Here is a 24076-nt window from a genome sequence, read left to right as displayed (position 1 = left end):
CCTATCCTCCTTTGCCTATTCTCAGCTCTCTGAATCCACTTGGACTTGGGGAGGGAAGATAAAGGAGTACTCTGCCAGTCACCTTGAACCCTACACCCACCTTCATCCCCGGGGAACCAGATACAAGGATCAGGAGACCCGTGTGACCCTTGCATCCCCTGGGTGATGTCACCCGGCAAGTTCCTTAATGGCAGGCTCCGTGGCCGGGGAGGTTGTGACTGAGTGAGGTCCCTCTGTAGCTGGGTTGAAACCAGCGCAAAGGAAAGTTTGAGCTCTGCCTGCTGCCAAGGGCAGAATGGGAGAAGGGGTGGGGAATGCAAGTCCCCAGGTGTCTGTCTCTTTGGCTCTCTGTGCAAAGAGCACATTCTAGCCTGGCGCTGGCAGGGGCAGCACGTTGCATCGTCTTCACGTGCCGCCCAGTCTCCTGCGCCATTGCCCGATGAGGCAGAGAATAAAAGTTGACGGGGCGGCACTCTGCAAGCGTACTTCCTGACAACACTTTTTCCTTCATGCAGCAAACACCCAGCAGGCACCTCCAGTGCACAAGCAGGCTGGGGAGTTTAAGGATGAGGCAAGATTCTCATTCCCAAGGAGCTTATGCTTTGATGAGGAGGCAATGGTGTAAATAACAAAGCCTCTCTTAGAGATTCCCTTCAAGGTGGTGGAAGTGTTGGACCCATCGGGGCTTCGGGGGCCCCTTTCAAGGCAGAAGATGTGCATGTGGGGAGGGCTGCAGATTCTCAGTTAATAGGTTTAAATGTTAATCCAGCATGTGACCAAGACAGACTCAGTCTGCGGGGGTTGGAGGGCAGGATGCTGCCCCGTTCCCGAAAAGAGACGCTTCACAATCCTGACGCCCTGTGCCTGCCATCAAGACCTTCAGAAGGGTTGTGCCTGATCATACTTATCTGGGCAGAAGTTGTAAGTCATCCTGTGGGTGGTTTGTGTTGTTACCTCTTTGATGTTTATGGAAACTACACTCACCATCCTCAGCCCAGGCCTGGTATGGGGCCTGGCAAAAGCCTCTTGCTGCTTTCCCTCTTTTTAGCCCCTTTTTGTCTAAATCCATCTCCACACTGGCCAAGAAGATCTCTTAAAACTGTGAACGTAATTGATGCTCCCTTGCTCAAAGCTTCTCGTCACCCTTGGGGGTGGGGCCAGCAGATAGGCTCTGTGCTCAGGGCCCCCACCTACTCCAGTCCTGTTACCTTCTACCCCTACATGTTCTCCTGGGGCCCAGACTCTCTCTTCCTACCTCTCCTCCCCCAGCCTCAGGACCTTTGCACGTGCCATTCTCCTTCCTTAAATACCCACCCTGCCTCCCCTCCCTATCTCAGATCTTTGCCCTCTCTCAGTTCCTCCTGAGCCCCCATTCTCCACACATACACACACACACACACACAAACACACACACACACACACACACACACACACAGTTAATGTCTTCTGCTTTGTCCCGCTGTGTGTGGTGTCAGGTCCCACTGACACTGCGTGACCAGACTGTGTCATGATGACTTTACTTCTGTCTCCCCACTGGATGTACCTCCCTGCTGACTCACCTTGGGGCCCAGAGCCCAGTGTGGAGCCTGACATCTGGTAGGTGTTTAATATGTATTTGTGGAGCTAAAGCAATGATGGATTCTCTCACAGCCTTTGGGATCTGAGTCTTGGTAGGTGGAGGGAAAGTGCTTGAAAACAACTTGAAGAACAAAGTGGAATAAATAAATGTGTGTGTATTTCCTGGGGCTTCAGGAACCAAGTACCACAAACCAGGTGGTTAACAGCAGTAGACATGTATTCTCTCATAGCTCTGGAGGCCAGAAGCCCAAAATCAGGGGGTCTGCAGAGCCACGCCCTCCACAGGCTCTAGGGGACCGTCTCTCCGTGTGTCTTCCTTTCTGGGGCTCCAGGCCCTCCTGGGCTTATGGCTGCATCATTCCGATCTCTGCCTCTGTCTTCCCGAGACCTGCCTCTCTTCTCCCTGTGCATCTCTTAGAAGGTCACTTGTCATTGGATTTAGGACCCTGGGTAACCCAGGATGTTGGATGTTCTCATCTTTAGATCCTTAACTTCATCACATCTGCAAAGACCCTTTTGCCAAATAAGGTCACATTCACAGGTCTGGAGCGTAGGATGGGCACATCATTTAGGGCCACCATCCAGCCCATTATGATGCACAGTGAGACGAATCTCAGCCCCGCTGGAACAAATGCAGGAGTGAGTCTGGTAACAGCCGGGAGTGGGTCAGTCCAGGCAGGAAGCGCTCAGGTGACCCATAACTGCACGGTCATTCTCCAGTGGCCCCCAGCAGTGTGGAGGGAACAGAGTGGGGACACCTGGATTCTGGATCCCGCTCCATCACCCCTCCACCCAGGGCCAGCTCTGCACATCTCTGAACCTTTTCTCCTCTGTGGCAAGAGAGACATCTCAGGCTCCTTCTGTCTCTGTCTCCGTCCTGGGGTCCCTTCTATCTATATATATTGGCAAATGCACAGAGGGGGACCCACAGCAGCAGGAATTGGGAGTGGGGCTCTGGGTCGGATGCCTGGGTTTTGCTCACCACCCCGTGACATTCCTGTGAGGCCTGAGGGAATTGAGCCGTCTCTGTTCATTGGTCCCCCACCTCCGCAGTTATCTGGAGCGTGACCGAGGGATCAGCCCGGTGCCCACACACTGTCCCAGGGGCCCTGTTAACCACTGTCACACCTCACAAAAGAGGGTTGGGACCCCCTGCTTGAGGTTGGGTTCCTCCAAAGGTCTATGTGTAGACGTTTATCTGGAGGTGATCTCAGGAGGGGAAGTGAGACAGGAAAGAAAAGGAGGAGGGTATCAAGCTGGCCACTATTGTGGCACTGGGGCCCCGGGGGCTGGGGGTGGACCCACTGGCTTCAGCAGGACAGCCATGGGCTGGAGGCTGCTCTGGGGGATGTTATGCCTCTGAAGCTTCTGAATTTCTCCACATGGCCAGAGAAAGCCCTCTGGTACCTGCAGCAGATGCCATCAGAAGCTATCAGAAAAGAAGGCTGTGGACCCCTTCCCCACAAAACCCAAGGAAATCAACAGAAGGCAAAGAGCAAGGGGCTGAGGGAAAATTCAGCCCTGGGCCACCTGCTTTGACAAGGCTGAGGGTTACAGGACAATTGCAGCAGTTTCCAGACACGATGGTCCTTGCATCCAGTCGAAGGACAAGTGGGGACGCAGTGACGAGCGTCCGCTGGAGAGGAAACAACCTCTGACCACGGGCACTTGGCAGCCCGGGCCCAGCTGAGGAAATGAGGCTCAAACGTGGGGCCGTCAGGACAAATCCTCCCTCCTGGGAACTGCCGGCTCAGCCCACACCCTCCTCCTCCGTCTCTCCTCCCTGGTCCCAGAGCCTCTTCTTTCCTAGCCTTCCTGTCGATCAAGGACCAGGCGGGCTAAACCATCACAGGTTCAGACCTGCAGAGGGTGGAAGAAAAGCCCTCCAATGTGTAAACTGAGGCAGGGCGTGGGACAGGGCGGCCAGAGCATTTTCAGTGAAGTGACTAGCGCATCGATACCAAAATCTGACAAGGATTGTAGGAAGGGAGGGAGGGAGGAGACCACAGCCAAGTCCCACATATGCAAATTCATGGAAAACTAACTAAAACATGAATGAGCAGAATGTAGCAGCGCATTGAAGGAATAATACACCTTGTCTAAGCAGGTCCACTCCTAGAATGAAAGGGTAGTTCAGCACTCTTTGGAAAACTCCTTCATATAATTCAGGAAATTTATTAATATAATTCATCCTATTCATCAATTTAACAAGAAAAGTCAGACGTCAGCCCCACAGATGCTGCTAAGGCATGTGACAAACTAGCCGCCCTTGTTGATTTACAGAGGCAAACCGTGAAAGGCTTCCTGTGTCGCCATGCAGTGGAGGAGGCCTTTCTGATTATGGTGCAAAAATCCAAAAGTCAAAGAAGAAAAGATTACCAAAAAAAAAAAAAAAACCCCAAAACTCTACATGCTACAAGATCAATAACAACAGCATGGTGAAAGTCACCGGAAAAAATATTCACAGCTTTTATCACAGGCAAAGAGCCAACTCCCTAACATAGAAGGAGCTTGTACAAATTGGTCAGGGAGCCACAGACCGCAGCCAAAAAATAGACTAAGGCTATGAGGAAACAGTTCATAGGAAAGAAATACTAATACATCTTAAATATATTAAAATACATCTTAAATACTAATACATCTTAAATACTAATACATCTCAAACTCACTCATAAGAAAAGAAACACAAAATAAAGCTACATTGAGATGCTATTCGTCACCTATGATGTTGGCAAAACCCTACAAGTGTAGTCATAGCGCAGTGTATTAAGGAGCAGGGGGCAATGTGAATGAGTATGTCCCTGGGGAGCGCAACGGGGCTGCTTCTCAAGGCCACCAGCTCATTGACACTTCAATTCCACCATCCCACTTCAGGAATTTTATCCTACAGATACAGTAGCACACATTCAAAAGCATATATGTGCAATGTTATTCATTTCAACATTTTTTGAAACATGAAAATATTCATTGCCATCTAACTGTCCATCAATAGGAAGCCAGTTAGGTAAATTATGGAAATCCACACAGTGGAATAGAATACTATGCAACTGTAAAAATGAAGGACCATGCTAATGGATGCACAAGGTATAATATTAGGGGGAAATAAACCCAGAGAGCAAAATTACCTTCTGCATAAAAGGGAGCAAAATAAGAATGCACATTTGCTTGTTTATGTTTTTAGGAAGAAAATCTGAAAGGATGCACAAGAAATTAAAAGCGGTCACCTGGGAATGGAGGTGACAAGTGAGAGCTCAGTGGAGGCGGCGGGAAGAGGGGATAGGAGAAGGAAGCTTTTCGTTGTAAACCTTTTTCACATTTTCTGTTTTGAACCATGTGAATTCACCACCTATTCAACAAATTAAGGGGGGAGGCTACAGAACAAGTGGTAGAGCGCATGCTTAGCATGTATGAGGTCCTGGGTTCAATCCCCAGTACCTCCTCTAAAAGTAAAGAAATAAACCTAATTGCCTCCCCCACCAAAAAAAAAAAAAAGAAGAAGAAAGAAAGAATCTAAAAAAAAATTTAAACCTTAATGCACATATTTGAAGATGCTCTAAGATTTTTCTGGAAGAATACACATGGTTGGTGGCAGGTGCCTCCAGGCAAGTGGGGGGGGGGCAGAGGACCTTTGCATGTCAATTTGTGTACTTCTGGGCCATTGAGTTGTTTGCCACGTGTGCATACAACGTCTCAATTAAAGACAACTAGTTATTAATGTTGATGTGTTTCTGAAATACATAGAAAAAAAAACATTTTTGTGGGTTCCTTGGGGGTGTGGAACTGTGGGAGTCATGCTGTAGGGAAGGACAAGGTGGAGTTAAGAGTTCCTGTCACCTGCCCTCCTCCCAAAGAGGCACATGGGTGAACTGAGGAGCCTTTACAAAGATGCTCTTTTATAGCGTGTAAGACCTGGGAGATCTCAGCTGCTGCTGGGCAGTGGCTTGAAGAGGAATTCCAATGGTAACAAAGAAGTGACTCAAGCTTGCAGTGTTATTTGGGGAAAAATCTCCCAAGTGCTGCCCTCAAGGAGGAAGTAAGGAACTCCGGAGGTGAGAGCTGGTTTTCTTCCTATTGTCCCTCGTCCCCCGGGTGGTGAGGCTTGTTCTCTAGACAGGAAGATAATTGGACATTTATGAGAACATTTTACTGTCTGACTTTCTGTTTTATCATCAACCTCTTTGAATGGGTGGGTTGCAAAAGCATTGAAACTGGACTGAGGACCTAAGGCCCTGCCCTGTCCTGCCCTGAGCCCAGGAAAGACCCTCACCTTCTCCTGACCTCAGGTTCTTCCAGCTGTGCAGGGAGGGGCCAAATCCAGTGAGCCCAGCTGGATCTGAAATGCTGTGACTTCAACTGGAAAAGAAAAAAAAGGAAGGAAAAGGGTTCAAGCATGGTGCCGGTGATGTTGACGGTGGCTAAGATCCTTCATCAGGGCCACTCGTCATCTCATTTAATGTCACTACTTTAAGTGGAAGGCCTCCACCTTAGAGATTCAGAGAAGGGACCTTGGAGTTCAGAGAAGGGACGTGAACTGCCTAAGGTCATTTGGCAGCCAAATTTGGCCTTGGCTTTAATCAGTGGAGCCCTTGGCTAGAAAAGTCAACCCCAATGGCCATTCTGATTCCATAAGAACCAGAGGTTCACTTTACAGGAATTAATTTAATGAGATGCTCTGGAGGGCTTGGTGGCTATAATCTGAGGCTGCCTGCATCCCACCCCAATGCCCCTGTCTTCCCACCTCTGCTTGGGAACTCTTGGGGGATGGGCACCCAGGCAAGGATGAGCGCCATGCTGAAAATACTGCAGTCCTGGGTGTGACCACCAGGTGGCGGAGCATCTGCACCCAGCCCTGCCCCCCAGCAGCCCCAGAAAAACAGAAAATACAAATTAAAAATTCCTTGGCCTGGAAGCGGAGTCAGTTGGAGATTCCGGGAGCCTTCTGGCAAATCCAGGTTTGACCTTCTGCTGTAAGCAAAACCTAGGGGCGTCCATGACAAACAAAGGGCAGGGAAGAAGAGAACATTTTTTAAAGCATATGGAAGAAGGAGATAGAAAGAGAAAAGAATTGTCTCACAGATGATGGGATTTCAGCAGCCACCTCTAGCCCAGCCATTATTCAAGCGAGGCCTGGGTCCCAGTGCAGCAGAATCACCTGGGGGCTTATTTTTAAATGCAAATTCCTGGGCCCAGAAGGGAACTGCATTTTCACCAGCACTCCTGTAGTGTCTGAGCTAAAGTCTGAAACACCGACAATGGTGACACTTCCTTTCACAGGTCAGGAGCCCAGGGTTGGAGAGGGGAGGTCAGTGCTCGAGGTTGCAGTTCCCGGGTCCAAGCCTTCCTCTCTAAGGATGGTGTTTGCACAAACACAGGCATGAAACACAATTTTTTCCATGTAAAATTTGGCCTCTCTCCTGGCCTCCTGGGCTTTAGTTTGGGCTGGTTGTCTCCCCATCTCTCTCTATTTGCTATTTTGAAATTCATAATGAGTGCCTACCCTAGAGACAGCGGTCCTGGCTTTGAAATCCAGGCCCAGAACCCTGGCTCTGAGCTTCCTGGCTGGGCGCCATCTTGGCTGAGCTCCCCAAGCCTCTGGGGAGGTTCTGGGAAGTTCAGGGTCCAGACACCCACCCACACCACACCTGCACTTCCAGCATTCTTCAGACTTTTCTCCGGAACTCAGCCAGTTCTTGCATCCTGGGAGATGCCCAGCCCTAACTCTGACCCAGATCCTGAATTCCAGCCTTTAGCTGGGATTTGGTCCATGACAGGCTAGAGGCCAAACAGCAGCTAGCAAGGTGCATCGGAGAGAATTCAGGCTTCGGTGTCTGGTTCGAATCTTTACTATGCTGTGTGGCTTTGGGCAAGCTGCCTGCCCTCTCTGGGCCTGTTTCCTTGTATGGGGGAATCAGCATGGCTTCTCTCCCAGGGCTGTTATGAGGAATGAATGAGAAAGTGCAGGTGGCATGGTCAGCGTGGAGCTGAACACACAACAAGCTTTTGGTGCCAGGAGCAGCTGTTGTAAGAGGCCCAGCGCAGGGTGACGCGTTGAGGCTGGGGCTTCCTGCCTCCTCACACCAAGATGGGCTGGCATCAGACACTGAGTCAGGGAGGTGTGACTTTACTCACTTCCCCCATCTGCACACCTGCTCAGCTCCAAGGCCCACGAGGGCCTTCTAAGGAATGCCAGGAAATTGTAGCCATGGTTTCCACCCTGGGGGAGCTTACCATCTAATAAAGGCAACCAGGAACCTCGAAATAGAAACTTCCCGAAATAGTGTGTCTGCGAGCTGGTCTTTCCCACGCTGCCTAGGAGGAAGTGCACGGGAAGGGGGTACCGAACAGGCCTGGGCCCTCCTGCCAGCTCTGCACGTGCCCTGGTACCCATCCCCAGCCTCCCCCAGCCTCCCTGCAGCCTCGCAGTGGAGCCCAGCTCCGGACCCTGCCCAATCCTCACCTCTGTGCTTCAGCAAAATGGACCAAGATGGGCCAGGCTGGGTGGCGATTAGACCTACAGTTTCCTGATTTAAAGGGTCTCGTGTAGAGGGTTCTGACAGTTAAGACTGAAGGATGCCATCCACGGGCCGGTGGGGGGCTGCTGAGGCCTTTCCTGGTAGCTGGCCCTGCCTCTCTCCCACAGGAGCCCGAGCTGGAGTGAACTTTAACCAAGGCGACGAGGCCGTGGCCCGGTTGATGTTTCTTCTACAGCTGTCATTCAGTAACATCACAGCATTGGGTCTTTTTTTTTTTTTTTTTTTTTCCAATCTTCTTGATCTTTCACTCTTGGTGTTGAAGAACCAGAGCTCCCCAGACGCTCCAGGCAGCCTGGGCACAGTGGGCTCTGTCCTTGGATGGCCCTCCTCCAGAGCAGCAGGCCGCCGTAGTGGTCACTCCTGGAAGCAGGGGAAGGAGGAGTTTGGAGCTTCTTCAGAGCCTCTCGGGCACCTTAGGACAGACTCAACTGGCTGCTGGGCGGCTGCCCCACCCGCACCGGGCCAGGCGGCGAGGGGGCCTGGGGGCGAGGGCGGACGGTCCGGTGCTCCTGCTAGTCGTTCTGGGCAGCAGGCCGGGCACTCACCAGCTCCCTGACCCCCAGGAAGCCCGCTCTGGGTGCCGGCAGCCCTGTCCATGGCATTCACCGAGCTCTTGGAGCAAGCTGGGGGCGTGGGCCTCTTCCAGGCCCTACAGGCCCTCACCCTCCTCCTCCTTTCTGTCTGGGTCCCCTTCCAATTTCTTGTGGAGAACTTTTCGGCCGCCGTCCCAGGCCACCGCTGCTGGGCTCACGTGCTGGACAATGGCTCTGAGGCCCCTGCAAACCTCACCCCCGAGGCCCTCTTGGCCGTCTCCATCCCACTGGGCCCCAACCGTGAGCCCCACCAGTGCCTGCGCTTCCGCCAACCGCAGTGGCAGCTCCTGGACCCCAACGCCACGGCCACCAACTGGAGTGAGGCTGCCACAGAGCCGTGTGTGGACGGTTGGGTCTACAACCGCAGCACCTTCACATCCACCATCGTGACGGAGGTAAGGGCCTCCCCGGGCCAACCCCATCGCTTCCTCCCTTCCCAGCCTCCCAGTGACCGGGAGGGTTAGGTCGCTTCCACTACTTCAAATATATGCTATTCCCTCAACACATTTTCTGATTGCTCAGGAAGGCCCGGATTCTGATCTGGGGCTAGGGTTACAGGATGGACAGGCAGACTTGGAGGAACTTACATTCTGTGGGCAAATTCAGAATCAGTCAATATTTAAACCAGTAGTAACTGTAGTAACAGCAGAGTAAATCCTCACCTCGCACCCTTTAAGTGAAGGCCGCTGTTCACATGCTTTCCCTGTAGTCACAACTGCACAACAATCTCATGAGTGGGTCTTATTATTGATCCATTTAATAAGTGACAGAAGCACAGAAAGGTTAGGTAACTCACCCCAGGACACACAGCTAAAGTGTATGTCAGTCTGATTCAACCCAGACAACCAGGAACCAGAACTTCTCCGTCACTCTCCTGCCCTGCCTTGAGGACTCGAGGCTCGAGGCCCCTGCATCATAAGTCAGCGTGAAGGAGAAAGCAGTTCCTGCAAGGGGAAGGGAGAGGCAGGCAGGGAAGGCCTCTCTGAAGGGGTTAACTTTGAGATGAGTCTTGGATTATGAGAGAAGGAATCAGTCACATGAAGGTTGGGAGGGATCCCAGTCCAGACAGAGGTCTGAGTAGGAGCATGTCTGGGTGTTTAGGATGCAGAACCAGGCCCCGTATGTCCCCACACAGAGGGTGAGGGGTCAGGGCCAGCGGCCGGGCCATGTGGGGAAGTAAAAAGGAACGTCATTGCAGGCTTTGGGGCAAGGAGGTGTTGTGATCTGATTTGCATTCTCAGGAGGTGACTTTGCAAGGTAGAGAATTCGAGGTGGGGGACTGGGGAAGTGAGGGGCCAGGAGTGGTGTTCAGGCGATGGCTGCCGATCAGGGCAGAAGGCACTGAGAAAGTCACAGTGACAGGTGCTCAGCCCTCTCTGCTCATCTCCACGGCCCTGTGAGGGAAGCAGCATACAGCCCCATTTTTGGCTGGTGCAGGAACGCGCCCAGGTCCACACAGCCAGCCATCAGCAGAGTTGGAATTTGAACCTTGTGGTTTAACTACCGCCCACCGCTGTCCACTCAGAGTGGCCATCACGCCGTCAGACACACAGCCGTGTCACATGTGTGTTGTGCTGCTGGCCACCAGTGGAAGGATGAGGCTAGCTGCCCACATACCCTGTCCACCTGGGTCACCTGGCTCTAGGAATCTGGGGACCCCTGTGGGGGTGGCTGGATCCCCTCTGGTGGTCTGGACCTTCCTCTGCCACTCTGGCCCAGCTACTCCATGTCCCTTGAGCCAGGCTGACATGCCCTCCTTCTTTACCAGTGGGACCTGGTGTGTGACCACCAGAGCCTGAAGCCCCTAGGCCAGTCCATCTACATGGCCGGGACCATGTTGGGGTCCATCGCCTGGGGCCTCCTCTCCCACCGGTGAGTATCCCCTTGCCTCCTGGCTCCTTCAAAACAGAATGAGCATCCTGGGGACAAAGGTAAGGAAAAGTCCAGGGAACATCCATGTTCCCTGAGAGAGGGCCTCCCTTAGTCTGGGGGCTGCGTCTCAGGTTCCCAGGGAACCTCGATGCCGGGTCAAGCTGTGCGGTGAAAAGTCACCCTGAGCACTTGCTGTGTCCGCAGCGCTGTCTTCTTCAGCTATTGCACCAAACTTCGCGGAGCACCTGCTGTACACCAAGTGCTGCACAGCCCTGCCCTTGGGGAGCTGAGGGTCTTCCAGGGAGAGACAGACCCTTCTCTCTTTCAGCTCCAAGTACATGACGTGCTAGGATGTAGAAACACTTTTCCTCCTCCTCCCCTCCCCCCACCCCTCCTGAGGTGCAGCCCCCAGGATCCGTCCAGCACTTCTCTGTCTGTGCGCCCTCCACTGTCCAGTGCTGAAAACGCCCACGTCACACCCCCTCAGCTTGTAAACCCAACTGCAGGCTTGGTGTCTCCACTTGGAGGCACCTCACAATTACCATGGCCGAAGCTGAACTGCTGACTCCCAAGCCCAGCCCAGCCCACTCCCCACCAGACTCCATCCTGGAAAACAGCCCTCCTAGGAACCAACCCTGTGCTCCTTCCCTCACCCCCTACGCGCACACGGCTCATCCTCCAAAGCGCAGCCCCCAGCCCAAAGCCCACTCTTCTACTCCTTTCCCCTTGCCTGAGCCATCGCCCTCTCTGGCCTGGACAGGCCACAGCCTCCTCTCCAGTCTCCTGACTACACTCGGCCGCCCGTTCTGCTGCAGCCAGAGCTCAGAGTGACTCTGCGAAGACTTTATGGATCTGGTCACCGCCCAGCCTGAAATCCTCTGGGCACCCACACTGAGGACAGTCCCTGCCCACGTACCACCCCGACCCAGCCTAAAAGCCTCTGCCCACGGCTGCTTGGTGCCCAGCACACAGGCCTTAGCACCAGGTTGCTTCTCAAAGAGGCCTTTCCATCTTCGGGCACAAAGGTCCCAGGGCCCTGCCCACTTTCCCCATCACAGCTCCTTGCTCCACTGGTGCCTGGCTTTCGTTGTTGTCTAGTTTACTGTGTGTGTAGCTCCAGGAAGGCAGGGACAGTGGTACCATGCCCTCGGTGCCCAGCAAGTGGCCTGAATCATCACACCGTGAATTCATGAATGGCTTCCCCAAGTTCTCCAGGCAATGCAGGCTCTGGGGTCTGGTGTGTTCCAGCTTCTTAGAAGGCGGGTTTGCTGCTTCTCTGTGCCTCGGCTTCCTCCTGTGAGTGGGGACCCTGCCACCTCCCCACAGGGTTGTTGTGATGATTAAGTGAGTCAATCCCGTGCAGGGCTTGGGCCAGCCTGGCACAGTGGTCACACTTCGTGGGCCTTATATCATCCTGAGCATGGCGGAGGGCTGGAGTAACAGGGAAGGATGTGGTCCAGTCTGCACTTTCAGAGGACTGGCCACCATGTGGCCATCACTGGTTCTTCGTGGCCTCCCACCGAGAGCCAAATTGCAATTGGTCTGGTGAGCCTGGGATCAGTGCCAGGTGTCAGCCTCCAGACCTCACCCCGGCTTCTGGGGTGCATGACCCTGCTCCTGGACATCGTTCAGACAGGCAAGACCAAGGTTGGCCCATATCTCTCCAGTCCAACCGACATACACTTTAGGTAAATGCAGGCAGAGGATGGGGCTAGGCTGACCTGGGGGCAGTGGCAGGCACAGGGCCGAGGGCCCTCCTGTTGACGTGCAGGCAGGTGAGGAGCTGTCTGTCTCGCCCGAGACCACGTGAACTCAAGCCTCCTGCTACGCTTCCCCCTTGCTCAGAATCGTGATTTTCACATCTGTGAAGCATGTCATCTTGAACACCCGCATTTTATAGCTGGGGAAACCACATCCCAGAGACACTGAGTCACGTGCCCAAGGTCACCTGGGATGGGCAGAGCTGGACTCAAACCCAGACATCGGATGCCAAAGCCTATCCTTGACCACGAGGCTAAGCTGCTGGCCCCTGAGAGTGAGGCATCTGCCATTTTCATAACAAATGCACTCTGAACGTGGTCCTAGGAGTTCTGAGGAGGTACTGCCTGCACTGGGAGACTCCAGCAGATGCCCCAACTTTCTTCGGCCCTCCAACAGCAAGCACCTGCCTCTATGCCCAAGTCACCAGGGCCCCTCTCCAGGCCCTCACTGTTCTTGCTTCCCAAAACAGGCTTGGGCGGAAGCCAATACTGAGCTGGTGCTGCCTTCAGGTGGCTGTGGCCAACATCAGCACCATCGCTGCCCCCAGTTTCCTTGTCTACTGTGGTCTCCGATTTTTGAATGCTTTGGGTTTGGCTGGCATCATCTTGACCTCAATGACGCTCAGTGAGTCCCCAGTTGTCTGCCCCAGCCATGGCAGGGTAGGGGGTGGGCTCAAGGCCACCGCATGTGGCCCTCACCCACACATCTGCACTGCTTTTCAGTGGTGGAGTGGACCACGACCTGCAAGAGGGCCATCACCATGACAATGCTGGGATGCAGCTACAGCATAGGCCAGACGGCCCTGGGCGGCATGGCCTTTGCCCTGCGGGACTGGCGAGCCCTCCAGCTGGCCGTGTCTGTGCCCTTCTTTGTCATCTTCCTGATGTCCTGGTCGGTACAGTGTGGGGCCTTTTTCTTGGGGAGGGGACCCGGGGTGAGCGGGCAGGCCCCCCTGGGGAGCTGTGTCTTGGGGATTCAGAGTTCCAGGGTGGGCCTTTCAGCCAGGGGTCTAAGGTTCCTTCTGGCCCACTGGCCTCTAGGCCTGAGGCTGTGGGGTCCGCCCCTTCCTCGCATTGGCACCAGCTCCCCGACACCCACCAGCCTTCCTCCTTCACATCACCTGCCCGGCCTGTGGGCATCCAAGGTAGGCAGTGGGCATGGGAAGTTATCAGTGTCACTGTTATTTCTGTGCTACGAAAATCCCTGAGGTCTGCAAATACCTGCTTGTGTGGGGACCAGAGGAAGAGATACAGGAAACAAACACAAATTCTTACCTCCATAAGCTTCCTCGTGCCTGTGTGCCCAGTTGAGCAGCCCCGGGCGCACGTGGCTGTGCCGTTGGGTATAGAAAAGAATAAGGACTCATTTATTCATTCTCAAATATTTATTACGCTCCTGCCCCATGCAAGACATGGCTTTAGGCACTGGGGACACATTAGCAAACAGAATAGACCAGAAGTCACCGGCTACATGGAGTTTTATTGTGTCAACAGGATCAATAAGCAAAGAGGAAGACCCTCCCGTAGTTACACGGACTGGGAGCATCTCAGGTGCTGTTAGTAACGTCAGAAGTCTTAACACTGCTTCTGATGAGCAAGGTGATGTTATTGCTGCCACCTTCAGATGAGGGACCGAGGCTCGGAGAGGTTCAGTGACTTGCCCAAGGCCACAAGTCGTTGTGTGCCAGAGGCAGGCGCTGACTCCCGGGGGGCAGCTCTTCCAACCACCATGTGAAAGAGCCTTCCCTGCAAACAAGGCTGCGCTCCCGCGAGCCAGGAGTACTCGGTCCCTTTCACCAGGGAGGTGCTTCTGCCTGCCCATCCGCCCCTGGGGCTGGGAAGCAGATGACTTTTATAAAACCACTGGACTCTGACTGGGGATTTTTTAAACATTTTTTTTTAATCAGCATGATGCAAGCTTTCTGCCAGAGAAATAGCCCCAGAATCAGCCCATGTCCAGGCAGCCTGTGCGTTGGCTGAATATTAGGCTTGGGTGGACAGGCTCCTGGCAGCAGGGACGCCAGATGGGGTGGCATAGAGTGAGAGATGGTGAAGAGGGCGGCTGGGTGTTGGGACTCATCTGTATTCCGAGACCATCGGGGCTTCCAGTCTCCCAGTCTGGGATTATCAGTGCAGAGGGGGAAGCGGCCGCCTTCTCTCCACTCCTGTGGCAGCTGGAGGGTCTGCTGCCCACCACCCCCTCCCCACCTAACCTGGGGGGATGCCCAGTCTGCACAAAGAAAGCAAAGACCCAGCCAAGCACCTGCTTCTTTAACAGGTGGCTGCCAGAATCTGCCCGATGGCTGATTATCATGGGCAAACCAGATCAAGCCCTTCAGGAACTCAAAAAGGTGGCCAGAATAAATGGCCACAAGGAAGCCCAAAAGACACTGACCATAGAGGTGAGATGCTGCTGTTTGTGACCCAGAGTGTGGGACAAGACCCGGGAAGGGCCGTCCACTGATACAGTATCACCAACATCACCAGTCTCTGTTCCACCACCGTCTCCATCAACATCAACATCTCAACAAACATCAGCATCGCCACCACTGCTATCATCTTCACCATCTCTATCAACATCACCACCGTCTCTATCATCACCACCACCACCACCATCATCACACCATTACCACCGTCACATCTCCATCATCACTACCACCATCACCACCATCACCTCTGCCAGCAGTACCACCACAATCAACTTCATCCTATTACCACCAGCACCACCAATACCATAATTGACATCCACATCAACATCTCTACAAAACATCATCAACCCCACCGTCACCCTCGCGTTTACCACCGTCATTGCCATCATCACCACCACCCCCAACTCCACCACAGTCACCATCAACACCGTCAGTAACAACAATACAACCATTATTGACAACAGTCACACACCCACATCACCACTTCTATTATTCACCACTTTAATCCACATATATTGCACACTTACCTCACGGGGCTTCTCAGTGTATTTGGGTAAACAGGATGTGTTTATTTGAAAGTAGATCTTTCAAGGAAGTAGGTATGGGAGGATGTGCAGACAGAGACTGGAGCACACAGAGCTCCCTGGAGGTGGGAGGATCAGGGAAGGCATCCAGGAAGAGGTGAGCTAGCCATGATCAAGACTGAGCTGAGCACTGGGCATGCAGGGCCCCGGTGTGTAGGCAGAGACTGGATGAGCACTTGGGATGCAGTGAGGAGCCAATGTGGCTGGAGCAGGTGGGCCGATGCCAGCCAAAAGGAATGAGGAGGGATGGTAAGTCTTTGTGTGGTAACTGCCAAGAGCTTCCTGCAGCTTGGGGCACAAGACCTGCTCCTTGGCTCTGAGTAGAGGGGTGGGGTCTGGAGAAGAGAGCTCAGCCAGGGGCCAGAGAGAACCCTTCCTGCCCTCAGCCCCAACCCCATCCCCAGGGTTCTCCAGTCTCCAGAAGCCAAGGCCAGGCTCTCCCCATCACTCTGCCCATCTGGACACAATTTGTGGCATGGGATTGGAGAAGAGCTATTGCCCCAACATTCACTGCCCCCGTTCTCCCTGGAGGTGCTGATGTCCAGAATGGAGGAGGAGCTGGCCTCCACCAAGGCCCGCCAGTCAGTGCTGGACCTGTTCCGAGTGCCCGCGCTCCGCTGGAGAAGCTGCAGCCTGCTGGTGGTGAAGTATGCCTTCCCGATCTTTCCTCCTGGTGACTGGGCCGAGGAGGGAGGGGGAGCCTGGGGGGAAACAGCCCCTGCAGGCTAATGGGGTACATTTCTGGCTGCAACAGGCAGCTCCCCCAGGAAGCGGGAGTCCTGGTGGGCAGCGGAGACGGGGTTTGTACAGATGTGGTCAGGAAATCGGCTTAAGCTGGCATGGCTGGGATGTGGTCTTGGGCAGGGTGCCAGGGTCAAGCTGAAGCCCAGGGCAGAGGAGGCAGAGCCAAGAGACCAGCAACAGCTGGAAAGGACCATGTGCTGGTTAGCATTGGACTCACTCTGACAGCCAGACTCCTAGAGTGTAGAAAGAACCATGGGCCGGCCGCCCCCATGAGATAAGTTCATCTACACCCCACTTTACAGACGAGGAAAGAGGGGCCCAGAGAGAGGCAAGTAATAATGGAGCAGGCATTTGAACCCAGGCCACACTGTCTCCTCGCCCGGCTCTGTGACCCTCCAGCCCCACACTGATTGTGGACTCCGTCTGCCCCAGGAGGCCCTGTCTCGTGTGACCCAAGGGTTCCTGGGACCAGGAAAAGACTCGTTAAAACAAATTCAATTTAAGTGACTTCCAGAAAAGCAGATTGAAATTGAGGGTCAGGTTTGACTAGGACTTAGTCTTGAAATAAAACTCAAGATCAGGACAAGGTTTATTTTATGCTATATTGAATCACGTGTGGGTGATAACAGCAAATACATGTTACATCTTAGAACAAGGACTGCAGCAAATGCTTCTCTCTCTCTTTTTATTTATTTACTTTGGCTTAAGTTCTTTTTTTTCTGATAAATTAGAAGGAGTGCCCTGTGCCATGAATGTCCAGGGTCATTCTTTCAAAAACCATCCAGGCTTCCTCAGTTCTCCCAAGGGCTGCTCTGCATCCTTTGTTATTCAAATCATGGGCTGTGAGGCTGCCACCCTCTTGGGCTTTCCCTGTCTTCTGCTGTTAACCCAGTTGCTACCCAGTTGCTACAGTGGAGGCTCTGGGTGCTCATGTGTCAGCCGCTTTCAGTGCCAGCCCGGCCCTCTCCCACGTCACTTTCACAAACTTCAGGAAACACAGCGTTTCTGCAGGAATGGCAGCTCTTCCGGGAGGTCATGGAGAGGACTCTCGGGATCACTTTTGTGGAAGGGGAGGGAAGGGCGGGAAGCAGCAGGGACAGGGGAGAAGGCACCGCGATACCCACCACCATAGCAAGGTCCCAGCCAACCCATGGGGACCTGGGAGCGGGGGTGGCCTTTCTGAGTCTTCCTTCTGGCCCGAGTACACCAGCCAAGAGATGCTCTCCCCAGCTGTGGGGGCAACACTTCCAGGGGCTGGGAAATAAGTCTCTTCATCCTGAGGGGAACAGCCCAGCATCCTCCGCTAAGATTACATTTATTACTATTATTATTACTATTATTATTATTATTATTGTTATTATTATTATTATTATTATTATTTTAAATGGAGGTCTATTTTTTTTAATGGAGGATTGAACTCAGGACTTTGTGCATGCTAAGCATGCACTCATGCCCTCAGTCACTGAGCTATACCCCATCCTTCTCCCATTCTGTTATTTTTTTTAATTTACTAAAAATTTTATTTTTGTTTTTTTTTCTGGGGGCGGGAGGTCATTAGGTCTGTTTATTTATTTATTATTAGTTTTTTTTTAGTGGAGGTACTGGTGACTGAATCCAGGACCTCATGCATGCTAAGCATGCGCTCTACCACTTGAGCTATGCCCTCCCCTCCAGCCCCATTCTGTTATAATCCCATGTTTCAAGACAAAGAAACTGGTGTCCAAAGAGGGGCAGGCAGAGACTCGCCCAGGTTCACGGCTGGTAGAACAGAGCCCAGATGGCGGTTCCTGGACGGGAATGGGACCAGGAAACAAAGCCAGAGGGCGCTAAAGCCTGACGAAGGGGCGGCTCAGCTGGACCCACTGCCCCATCTGCCCAGAGAGGGTCAAGTCTTCCCGCTGGTTGGTGGACAGGTAGCCTGAGAGGTGATGCCCAGCCGGCCACGGCCCATACCAAAGGCCCACACGGAGAATGGATGGGACTACTGCCTTCAGCACCCTTTCTTGGGCCAGCCTGACCCTGGGGAGATGCAATCGGTCTGGCAGAGCTCTCCCGGGGCTGCCCCGAGGTGGGTGATGCTGCCGGGGTGGCCTCCCCTCCGCGGGGAGGCACTGATGTCTGGGTTTGCCCCGCAGCTTCTCCCTCTCCTTCTCCTACTACGGGCTGTTCCTCGACCTGCAGAACCTGGGGAGTGACATCTTCCTCCTCCAGGTCCTCTTCGGAGCCGTGGACTTCCTGGCCCGGACCACCACCACCTTCCTGCTCAGGTTCTTCGGCCGCCGCACAACCCTGGCCGGCTTCCTGGCCATGGCTGGCCTCGCCATCCTGACCAACATGCTTGTCCCACAAGGTGGGAACGGGGTAGCCGGAGAGCTTCCCTGTCCACCCCACTTCCCTCACCACTGGCCACCTCTCCTCCCCTGGCCCTGAGGATGGGCATGGGCCACTGTGCCGCAGCTCTGCCCAAGTCTGTGACAGCCACAACCCAACCAGCCCTTCCCCCATCTTCCTGAGGAAACAGGTTCAGCGAGGGGAAGCCAGCTGCCCAAGTTCCCTCAGCCACAAGGAATAGATTTGAGCCTGGACCAGACTTCAAGCCAGAGGCTGAACACTGCGGTGGGAGGAAGGGTCTGGGAGGCTGGGAGGGGGTCCGAGTGAGGCAGGAAAGGCCCCACGGCGAGGCAAGCTGCTGTGGTGTTTTCTTCTCGCTTGTTACAGAGGCATGCAGAGCCCTGGGGAGGCTGGGGAGGGCCCTGGTCTCACTCTCCTTTCTGACTGAGGCTGTGATGCCCCAGATACCCTCCCCATGTCTCATTTTATTGCTCAAGGTGGGTACCTGGGGGAGGGGCAGAGCAGGTGTCCTGCTGCGGCGGGAAAACCTGGAGGAAGGTGAGGGGCAACCAGTAGCCAGGAGGGGCTGAGTGACGAAGGCAGGCCGGTTGCGAGCCCAAATTCTGAGCAAGACACAGGGCTCTGAGAAAAACTCCAAAGACAGCACCTGACAGTTTATAAGATGCTTCTGATGACCTGTGGGAAGGGGAGGTTGAGGCCGATGCCCACCACTGGAGTGTGACCCTGAGGCTCCCCAGGGCGGTGGGAGGGCTTCCGGGGAGCTGGGTGCCCCAGGGGCCCTTGCTATGGACCTGGGCTTGGCACGACCCTCTCTTTCATGGGAAGAACCACCCCCAGGGCCCCAAGGAGCCTTGGCACTGCCACACCTTGAGTGCCACCTTTAGCTGCGCCCATGCTCACCCAGCCCAGACCTGGCTGGCTTCTTGCTCTGTACCCCACCCCTGGCCCACCTACCACGATGTCACCTTGTGCTGCATCCCACTTGGCCCAGGCAGCCTGGCATCGAGTCACACTGCCGGGGACCTGCTCTCAGCCCAAGGAGGCTGTGGGAGAACCCAGCCACTCCGCTCCAGGCTGCCGAACACCTTTCCGGGCAGGCCTCACCCTCACCCTTTCCTCTGCCTAGATTTGCAGACCCTGCGTGTGGTCTTCGCTGTGCTGGGAAAAGGATGTTTTGGCATAAGCTTAACCTGCCTCATGGTCTACAAGCCGGAACTCTTCCCAACTTCACTGCGGTAGGCTGGGCCACAGGCTGCGCCAGGAGGGGCTGCCAGCCCCGGGGGTGGGCGAGAAAGGAGCATCAGGGTTGGGGGCAGTGGGAAGGGCAGGGAGGGGCTGGGCACCCAGGAATACATAGCAGAGGGCGATGGGGACCCAGCGCCGACACGGAACTGAGGAGATGCCCCAGAGTCCCTCCCCCAAAGGTAAATGCTCAGCCGGCCTCCCCAGACAGTCCCTCCCCAAGGGTCCAGGCTCAGAGGCAGCCGCACAGGAGGGCCCTTGACAGGCCTCTGGGCTGGAAACTGCTTTGAGACACAGGCCTTCTGTTCAGGTGACATCTAAGAGCCCTGGTGAGGCAGCCAAGAGCTGTCCTGGGGGAGTAGAGACTCCACTTGCTTTCCATTGTCCCCTCCCTGCCCCCAGAGACCCCCAGGTCCCCTCAGAACTCAAGGGCTCCATGGGACACATATGGGAAACCAGTGGTGTAGAGTTCAACCTCACCCCACTGGACACATGGGGAGACGGTGGCTCAAAGTGGCCAAGGACTGACTCAGGAGGAGCGTAGAGCCGGACCCCAGCCCCCAGGGGCCTGGCCCGGCCTCACTCACTCACTTGTCCATTCTTTTATTTATTTATTTTTGGACAAATGTTTATTGATTTTGCTGATATGCTGTAGAAAACCTGAACAGGGAGCTCAGAGGCCTAGCAAGAGCCCTGAGGAGAGGCTCCAAATGACCTGGGACCAGGGGGAATGGGGTGGGCACTAGATGGTTCCCAGGAAGGACTCTGGAGGTTCCCAGGAAGCAGAGGCAGCCGTGGGTGGGAAAATCTAAGTGGCCTCCATGGAGGAGGTGGTGTTAGAAGAGACCTTGAGACGACTCCTTCCGCCCAGCTTTCCCTCCCCTGGCATTCCCTGGCCCAGACACATAGCCCCTCCTCGTAAAGTACCCGCCCAAAAGTGGCATCTGTGACAAGGCCTCCTCTCCAACCACAGGATGACAGCAGAAGGCTTCCTGCATTCAGCAACTTGGCTGGGGTCTGTGATGGGCCCCCTGATCAGGATGACCCGCCAGGTCCTGCCCCTGCTGCCCGCGATTTCCTACGGTGTCCTCCCCACTGCTTCCAGCCTCATTGTCCTCTTCCTCCCGGAGACCCGGGGACTTCCACTCCCGGACACCATCCAGGACCTGGAGAGACAGTGAGTGACAAACCTTCCCCCCTCCCCCTGCCACCCTGGGAGCAACGTAGCTAGGCAGGGCTGCAGATGTGGTGGCAGATCCACCCATAGCCCCAAGGCAGGAAGCCCAAGGGTCAAGGAGGGTGGAAACAGGGCCGGGCAGGTCAACGCAGTATGCTCAAAGCTTGAGACTGTTCAGTGCTCACAAGTTCCAGATACCATGCTCAGGGCAGTATGCTTCTGAAACCACTTCATCTTCACAACAACCCTGCCAGGAAGACACTGTTGCCATCTCCATTTACAAGAAGCTCAGAGATGAAGTGACATTTGAGGCCTCACAGGTAGAAGGTGATTGTACCTTAGGCAGGAAATGGTACTCGTCGAGGGCCCGGCTCTGCAGCCAGACAGCCAGGGACTGAATCCCTGCCTGCTCAGGCAAGTTACCTGCCTCTTACCAGACATGAGAAAGAGAGCCTCAACCGTCCACCTTAGATCTTCCCGCAGAGCCACCCAGACAATTCTCAGGTGCGTTCCTTCGTTCCTCTAGGGGGAGATCCTGCTATTCTCACATACGTTCTTGGAGAGAATAAGAATGAAGGAACATTCCTCGGCTTTCCTTTATAGCCAGAATTGCCTCTACATTTCCACTTCTTCATTGGTAAAATGGGTGTTAAAAAAAAGTCTTGCTCAAAGAGTTGTTTTCGGGTTTAAGTGAGTAATTATATGAAAGCACCAAGGACGGCAGCTGGCCCACAGCTCCTGCTCCCCAAGGGTGGCTGGTGTGTCTCAGGTGACGGTGTTCACGGGGGCCCTCCAGCTGAACGGGAGCCAAGATCGGGATAATAGTAGCAATAACAGCGGGTGCTTAGTGAGCCCCAATGGTTTTAATAGTGCTTGTGATTTGATCCACACGACAACCCCACAAGGTTGGGGTCCAATTTCACTATCAAGGAAATGGAGACACAGAGAGGTTATGCAACTTAGCTAAGAATCAGGAAAGCAAGGACGTAATTTACTCTTTCACTTAATTCATTTTTGTTGTGTATCTGCTATGATGGGGGCACTGTCCTCTGCTTTGGGTAACAGCGGTAAGTAAAATCCTGATCTCCTAGAGCTTGCATTCCTTTAAGTCTTGACCCCTGTTTCTGCCTTCCAAGCCCCAGTTGTGTAGTGATCACACATCATCGCTCTCTCTTTTGATTATTCTAGGAGATCGGTGGCAGCCCCGGGCAGCCAGCGAGAGGAAGTCGTTGCAGAAAGCACCAGGTTCTAGAAATTCTGCCTGCGGGAGTCCTTTTGGCCAACTGGTGTCTTCTGTGATCAGAAGGTGGAAGCAATCTGGGCCCAGCGGCCACTGTGGCTGCTCCACCACTCACTTCTGCTCTCCCTGCTCCGTGAGACCCTCCACCTGCCTCCACCCCCCACAGACAGCCATGCCCCACCGGGCTGCCCCCAAGGCCTCTCCCTTCCCTGCCAGACGCGGTCTTTGTACTCAGCCACCCTCTCCTCACTTCTCAGAACCTGGCACTTCGGGTGTCTCACCTCCCAGTTTCCAGAGTGAATTGTGGGACAGAAATGGCGGGTCCCAGACAGACCTGGTTCCAGTCTCTCCCCTGACTTTCACAGAGTCCTCCTCAGTACTCTGTGAAATGGGACTCACCATGCAATCTACCTCCCCGAGTGGGTGACGGGTTAGCAGATTGTAGCACAGATCAGAGTCCAACCAATAGGAGCTGCTACCAGAGCTGCAGGGGGCGACATCTGGGTGGTGTCCCGTCCTCGGGCACAGCCCAGGAGGCATGTGGAGCTGAAACCCAGCCAAGGCTCCACCCCAACAGGGTTGTGTTCACACAAAGTAAAGAGCTATTTTAATCTCCTCCTGTTTACACTGTTGGTGAGGGAGGCCTCCCGCCCTGTGATTATGTGGTTACGGGGAAGGCCTAACACTGTACAGGGGAGGTGGACTGCAGTTTATTAATCTCATATACTCACAGCCCAGGGAGGTGGACACTGCATACCAAGCAGGGTCACATGAGTTGCTCTCAGGAACAGAGAGAACCAGTAAAGGCAGCAGGAGGTGTGCTTTGTAGAATTAGGAGAGTGAGGTGGGGACCCCTGGTTCCACAGGAGCATGTGATTGGCTTGAGTCACTCCACAGGTTGGCAGGGAACTGACTCCTACTGCTCAGGGATGACAGGACCTGTGCTGTCCCTTGATGAGAAGTGTTCTTGCCTGGGGGGCCTTACCCTCAGGAGCAGAGTGGAGAGGGGGACCTATGGTTAGGCCACTAGACACCCTCTTGGTTTCACCAGATGTCAAGGCAACACAGAATATTGGGCCTTAGTTTTAGGCCTTATGCTGCAAGGCATCCTTTTTGTTTGTCTGTCTCCTGGGGTCACCTTTTCCCAATTCATGCAGACCCCCCCTTTTTGAGCAGCAGCCCAGGGCGTTAAAACGATGGCATCACTGAGGTGGATCACCTAATTTAGAGGTGAGGAAACTAAAGCCCAGTGGGTGGAGTGACATGATCAGAGTCACATAGTTGAACACTGGCCTGACTCCCAGTCCGGGGCTCTTTCCAGCACACCAGGCTCCTTGTGCTTACCTGCACCCCTCCATGCTCTGATATCTGCAGCTCCGTCACAAAGCTGTACCTTTCCCCAGAGATCTAAACCCTTTAGACAACAGCCCACTCTCCTTGGATGACTCAGAGATACCTCAAGCCCCAGGTTCTCCATCCCAGGCATACCAATTTCCCTCTCTCACATCTGATGCACACCAGACCAATCAAGCACAATTCCAGTTAAATTCCCAGTCTGCTTAATGGTGACTCATGATAAAGATCATACTTCCCCTGCCAACAGGCCCTGTGGGGCCCCAGCCTTACTTCACATGTAATAAATTTAAAAGGATTCAAATCACACAAAGTAGTTCTTGAATCATCATGGAATTAAATTAGAAATCAGTACCAGAGAGATAGCTAGAAAATGTTTTCAAACTAAATAACATACTTCTAAATAACCCATGAGTCAAAGAAGAAATCACAAAGGAAATTAGAAAATATTTTGAACTGGGCAGAAAAAAAATGTTAAATGACATATCAGAATTGGTGGGATGAAGCCAAAGTAGTGATTGCAGGGAAATTTATATCATTAAATGTTTACATTAGAAAGGAACAAAGTCTCAAATCAAATGCCTCAGCTTAAGAAACTAGAAAAAGAAGAACTAATTAA

The 24076-nt window shown here is 53.8% G+C and overlaps 1 protein-coding gene and 2 long non-coding RNA genes across 9 annotated transcripts; 2 read left to right on the top strand and 1 right to left on the bottom strand.

The window, feature by feature from the left end:
* The first annotated feature begins 585 nt into the window (after positions 1–585).
* On the top strand, positions 586–3982 carry LOC141578818 (uncharacterized). Its single transcript, XR_012509530.1, has 2 exons — positions 586–921; positions 1476–3982. It is a non-coding gene; the product is annotated as an uncharacterized LOC141578818 (long non-coding RNA).
* LOC105070641 (uncharacterized) lies at positions 3738–8192 on the bottom strand. 4 transcript variants are annotated; one of them, XR_012509529.1, is made up of 3 exons: positions 7807–8192; positions 5846–6556; positions 3738–5684 (listed from the first exon to the last, which is right to left on the bottom strand). It is a non-coding gene; the product is annotated as an uncharacterized LOC105070641 (long non-coding RNA). The 4 variants fall into 4 exon arrangements; XR_012509528.1 differs by having other exon boundaries at positions 5846–7887; positions 8036–8192; XR_006725558.2 differs by having other exon boundaries at positions 8036–8192.
* A 183-nt stretch (positions 8193–8375) lies between these two features.
* Positions 8376–23770, top strand: SLC22A11 (solute carrier family 22 member 11). 4 transcript variants are annotated; one of them, XM_074371809.1, is made up of 10 exons: positions 8380–9099; positions 10473–10576; positions 12807–12961; positions 13060–13228; positions 14615–14738; positions 15881–15996; positions 18229–18443; positions 19572–19680; positions 20661–20864; positions 21391–21537. In XM_074371809.1, exons 1-10 carry the CDS (start codon positions 8707–8709, stop codon positions 21431–21433), a joined length of 1632 nt encoding a protein of 543 aa, XP_074227910.1. In that variant the 5' UTR covers positions 8380–8706; the 3' UTR covers positions 21434–21537. The 4 variants fall into 4 exon arrangements, with proteins under 4 accessions (XP_074227912.1, XP_074227910.1, XP_010955388.1 ...); XM_010957085.3 differs by lacking the exon at positions 21391–21537 and adding an exon at positions 22053–23770 and having other exon boundaries at positions 8382–9099; XM_074371811.1 differs by lacking the exon at positions 18229–18443 and having other exon boundaries at positions 8376–9099; positions 21391–22037.
* The last annotated feature ends 306 nt before the right edge of the window (positions 23771–24076 follow it).

This window comes from Camelus bactrianus, chromosome 10, assembly GCF_048773025.1.
Source record: "Camelus bactrianus isolate YW-2024 breed Bactrian camel chromosome 10, ASM4877302v1, whole genome shotgun sequence".
Taxonomy (NCBI): domain Eukaryota; kingdom Metazoa; phylum Chordata; class Mammalia; order Artiodactyla; family Camelidae; genus Camelus; species Camelus bactrianus.
This window is presented reverse-complemented; position numbering and strand designations above follow the sequence as displayed.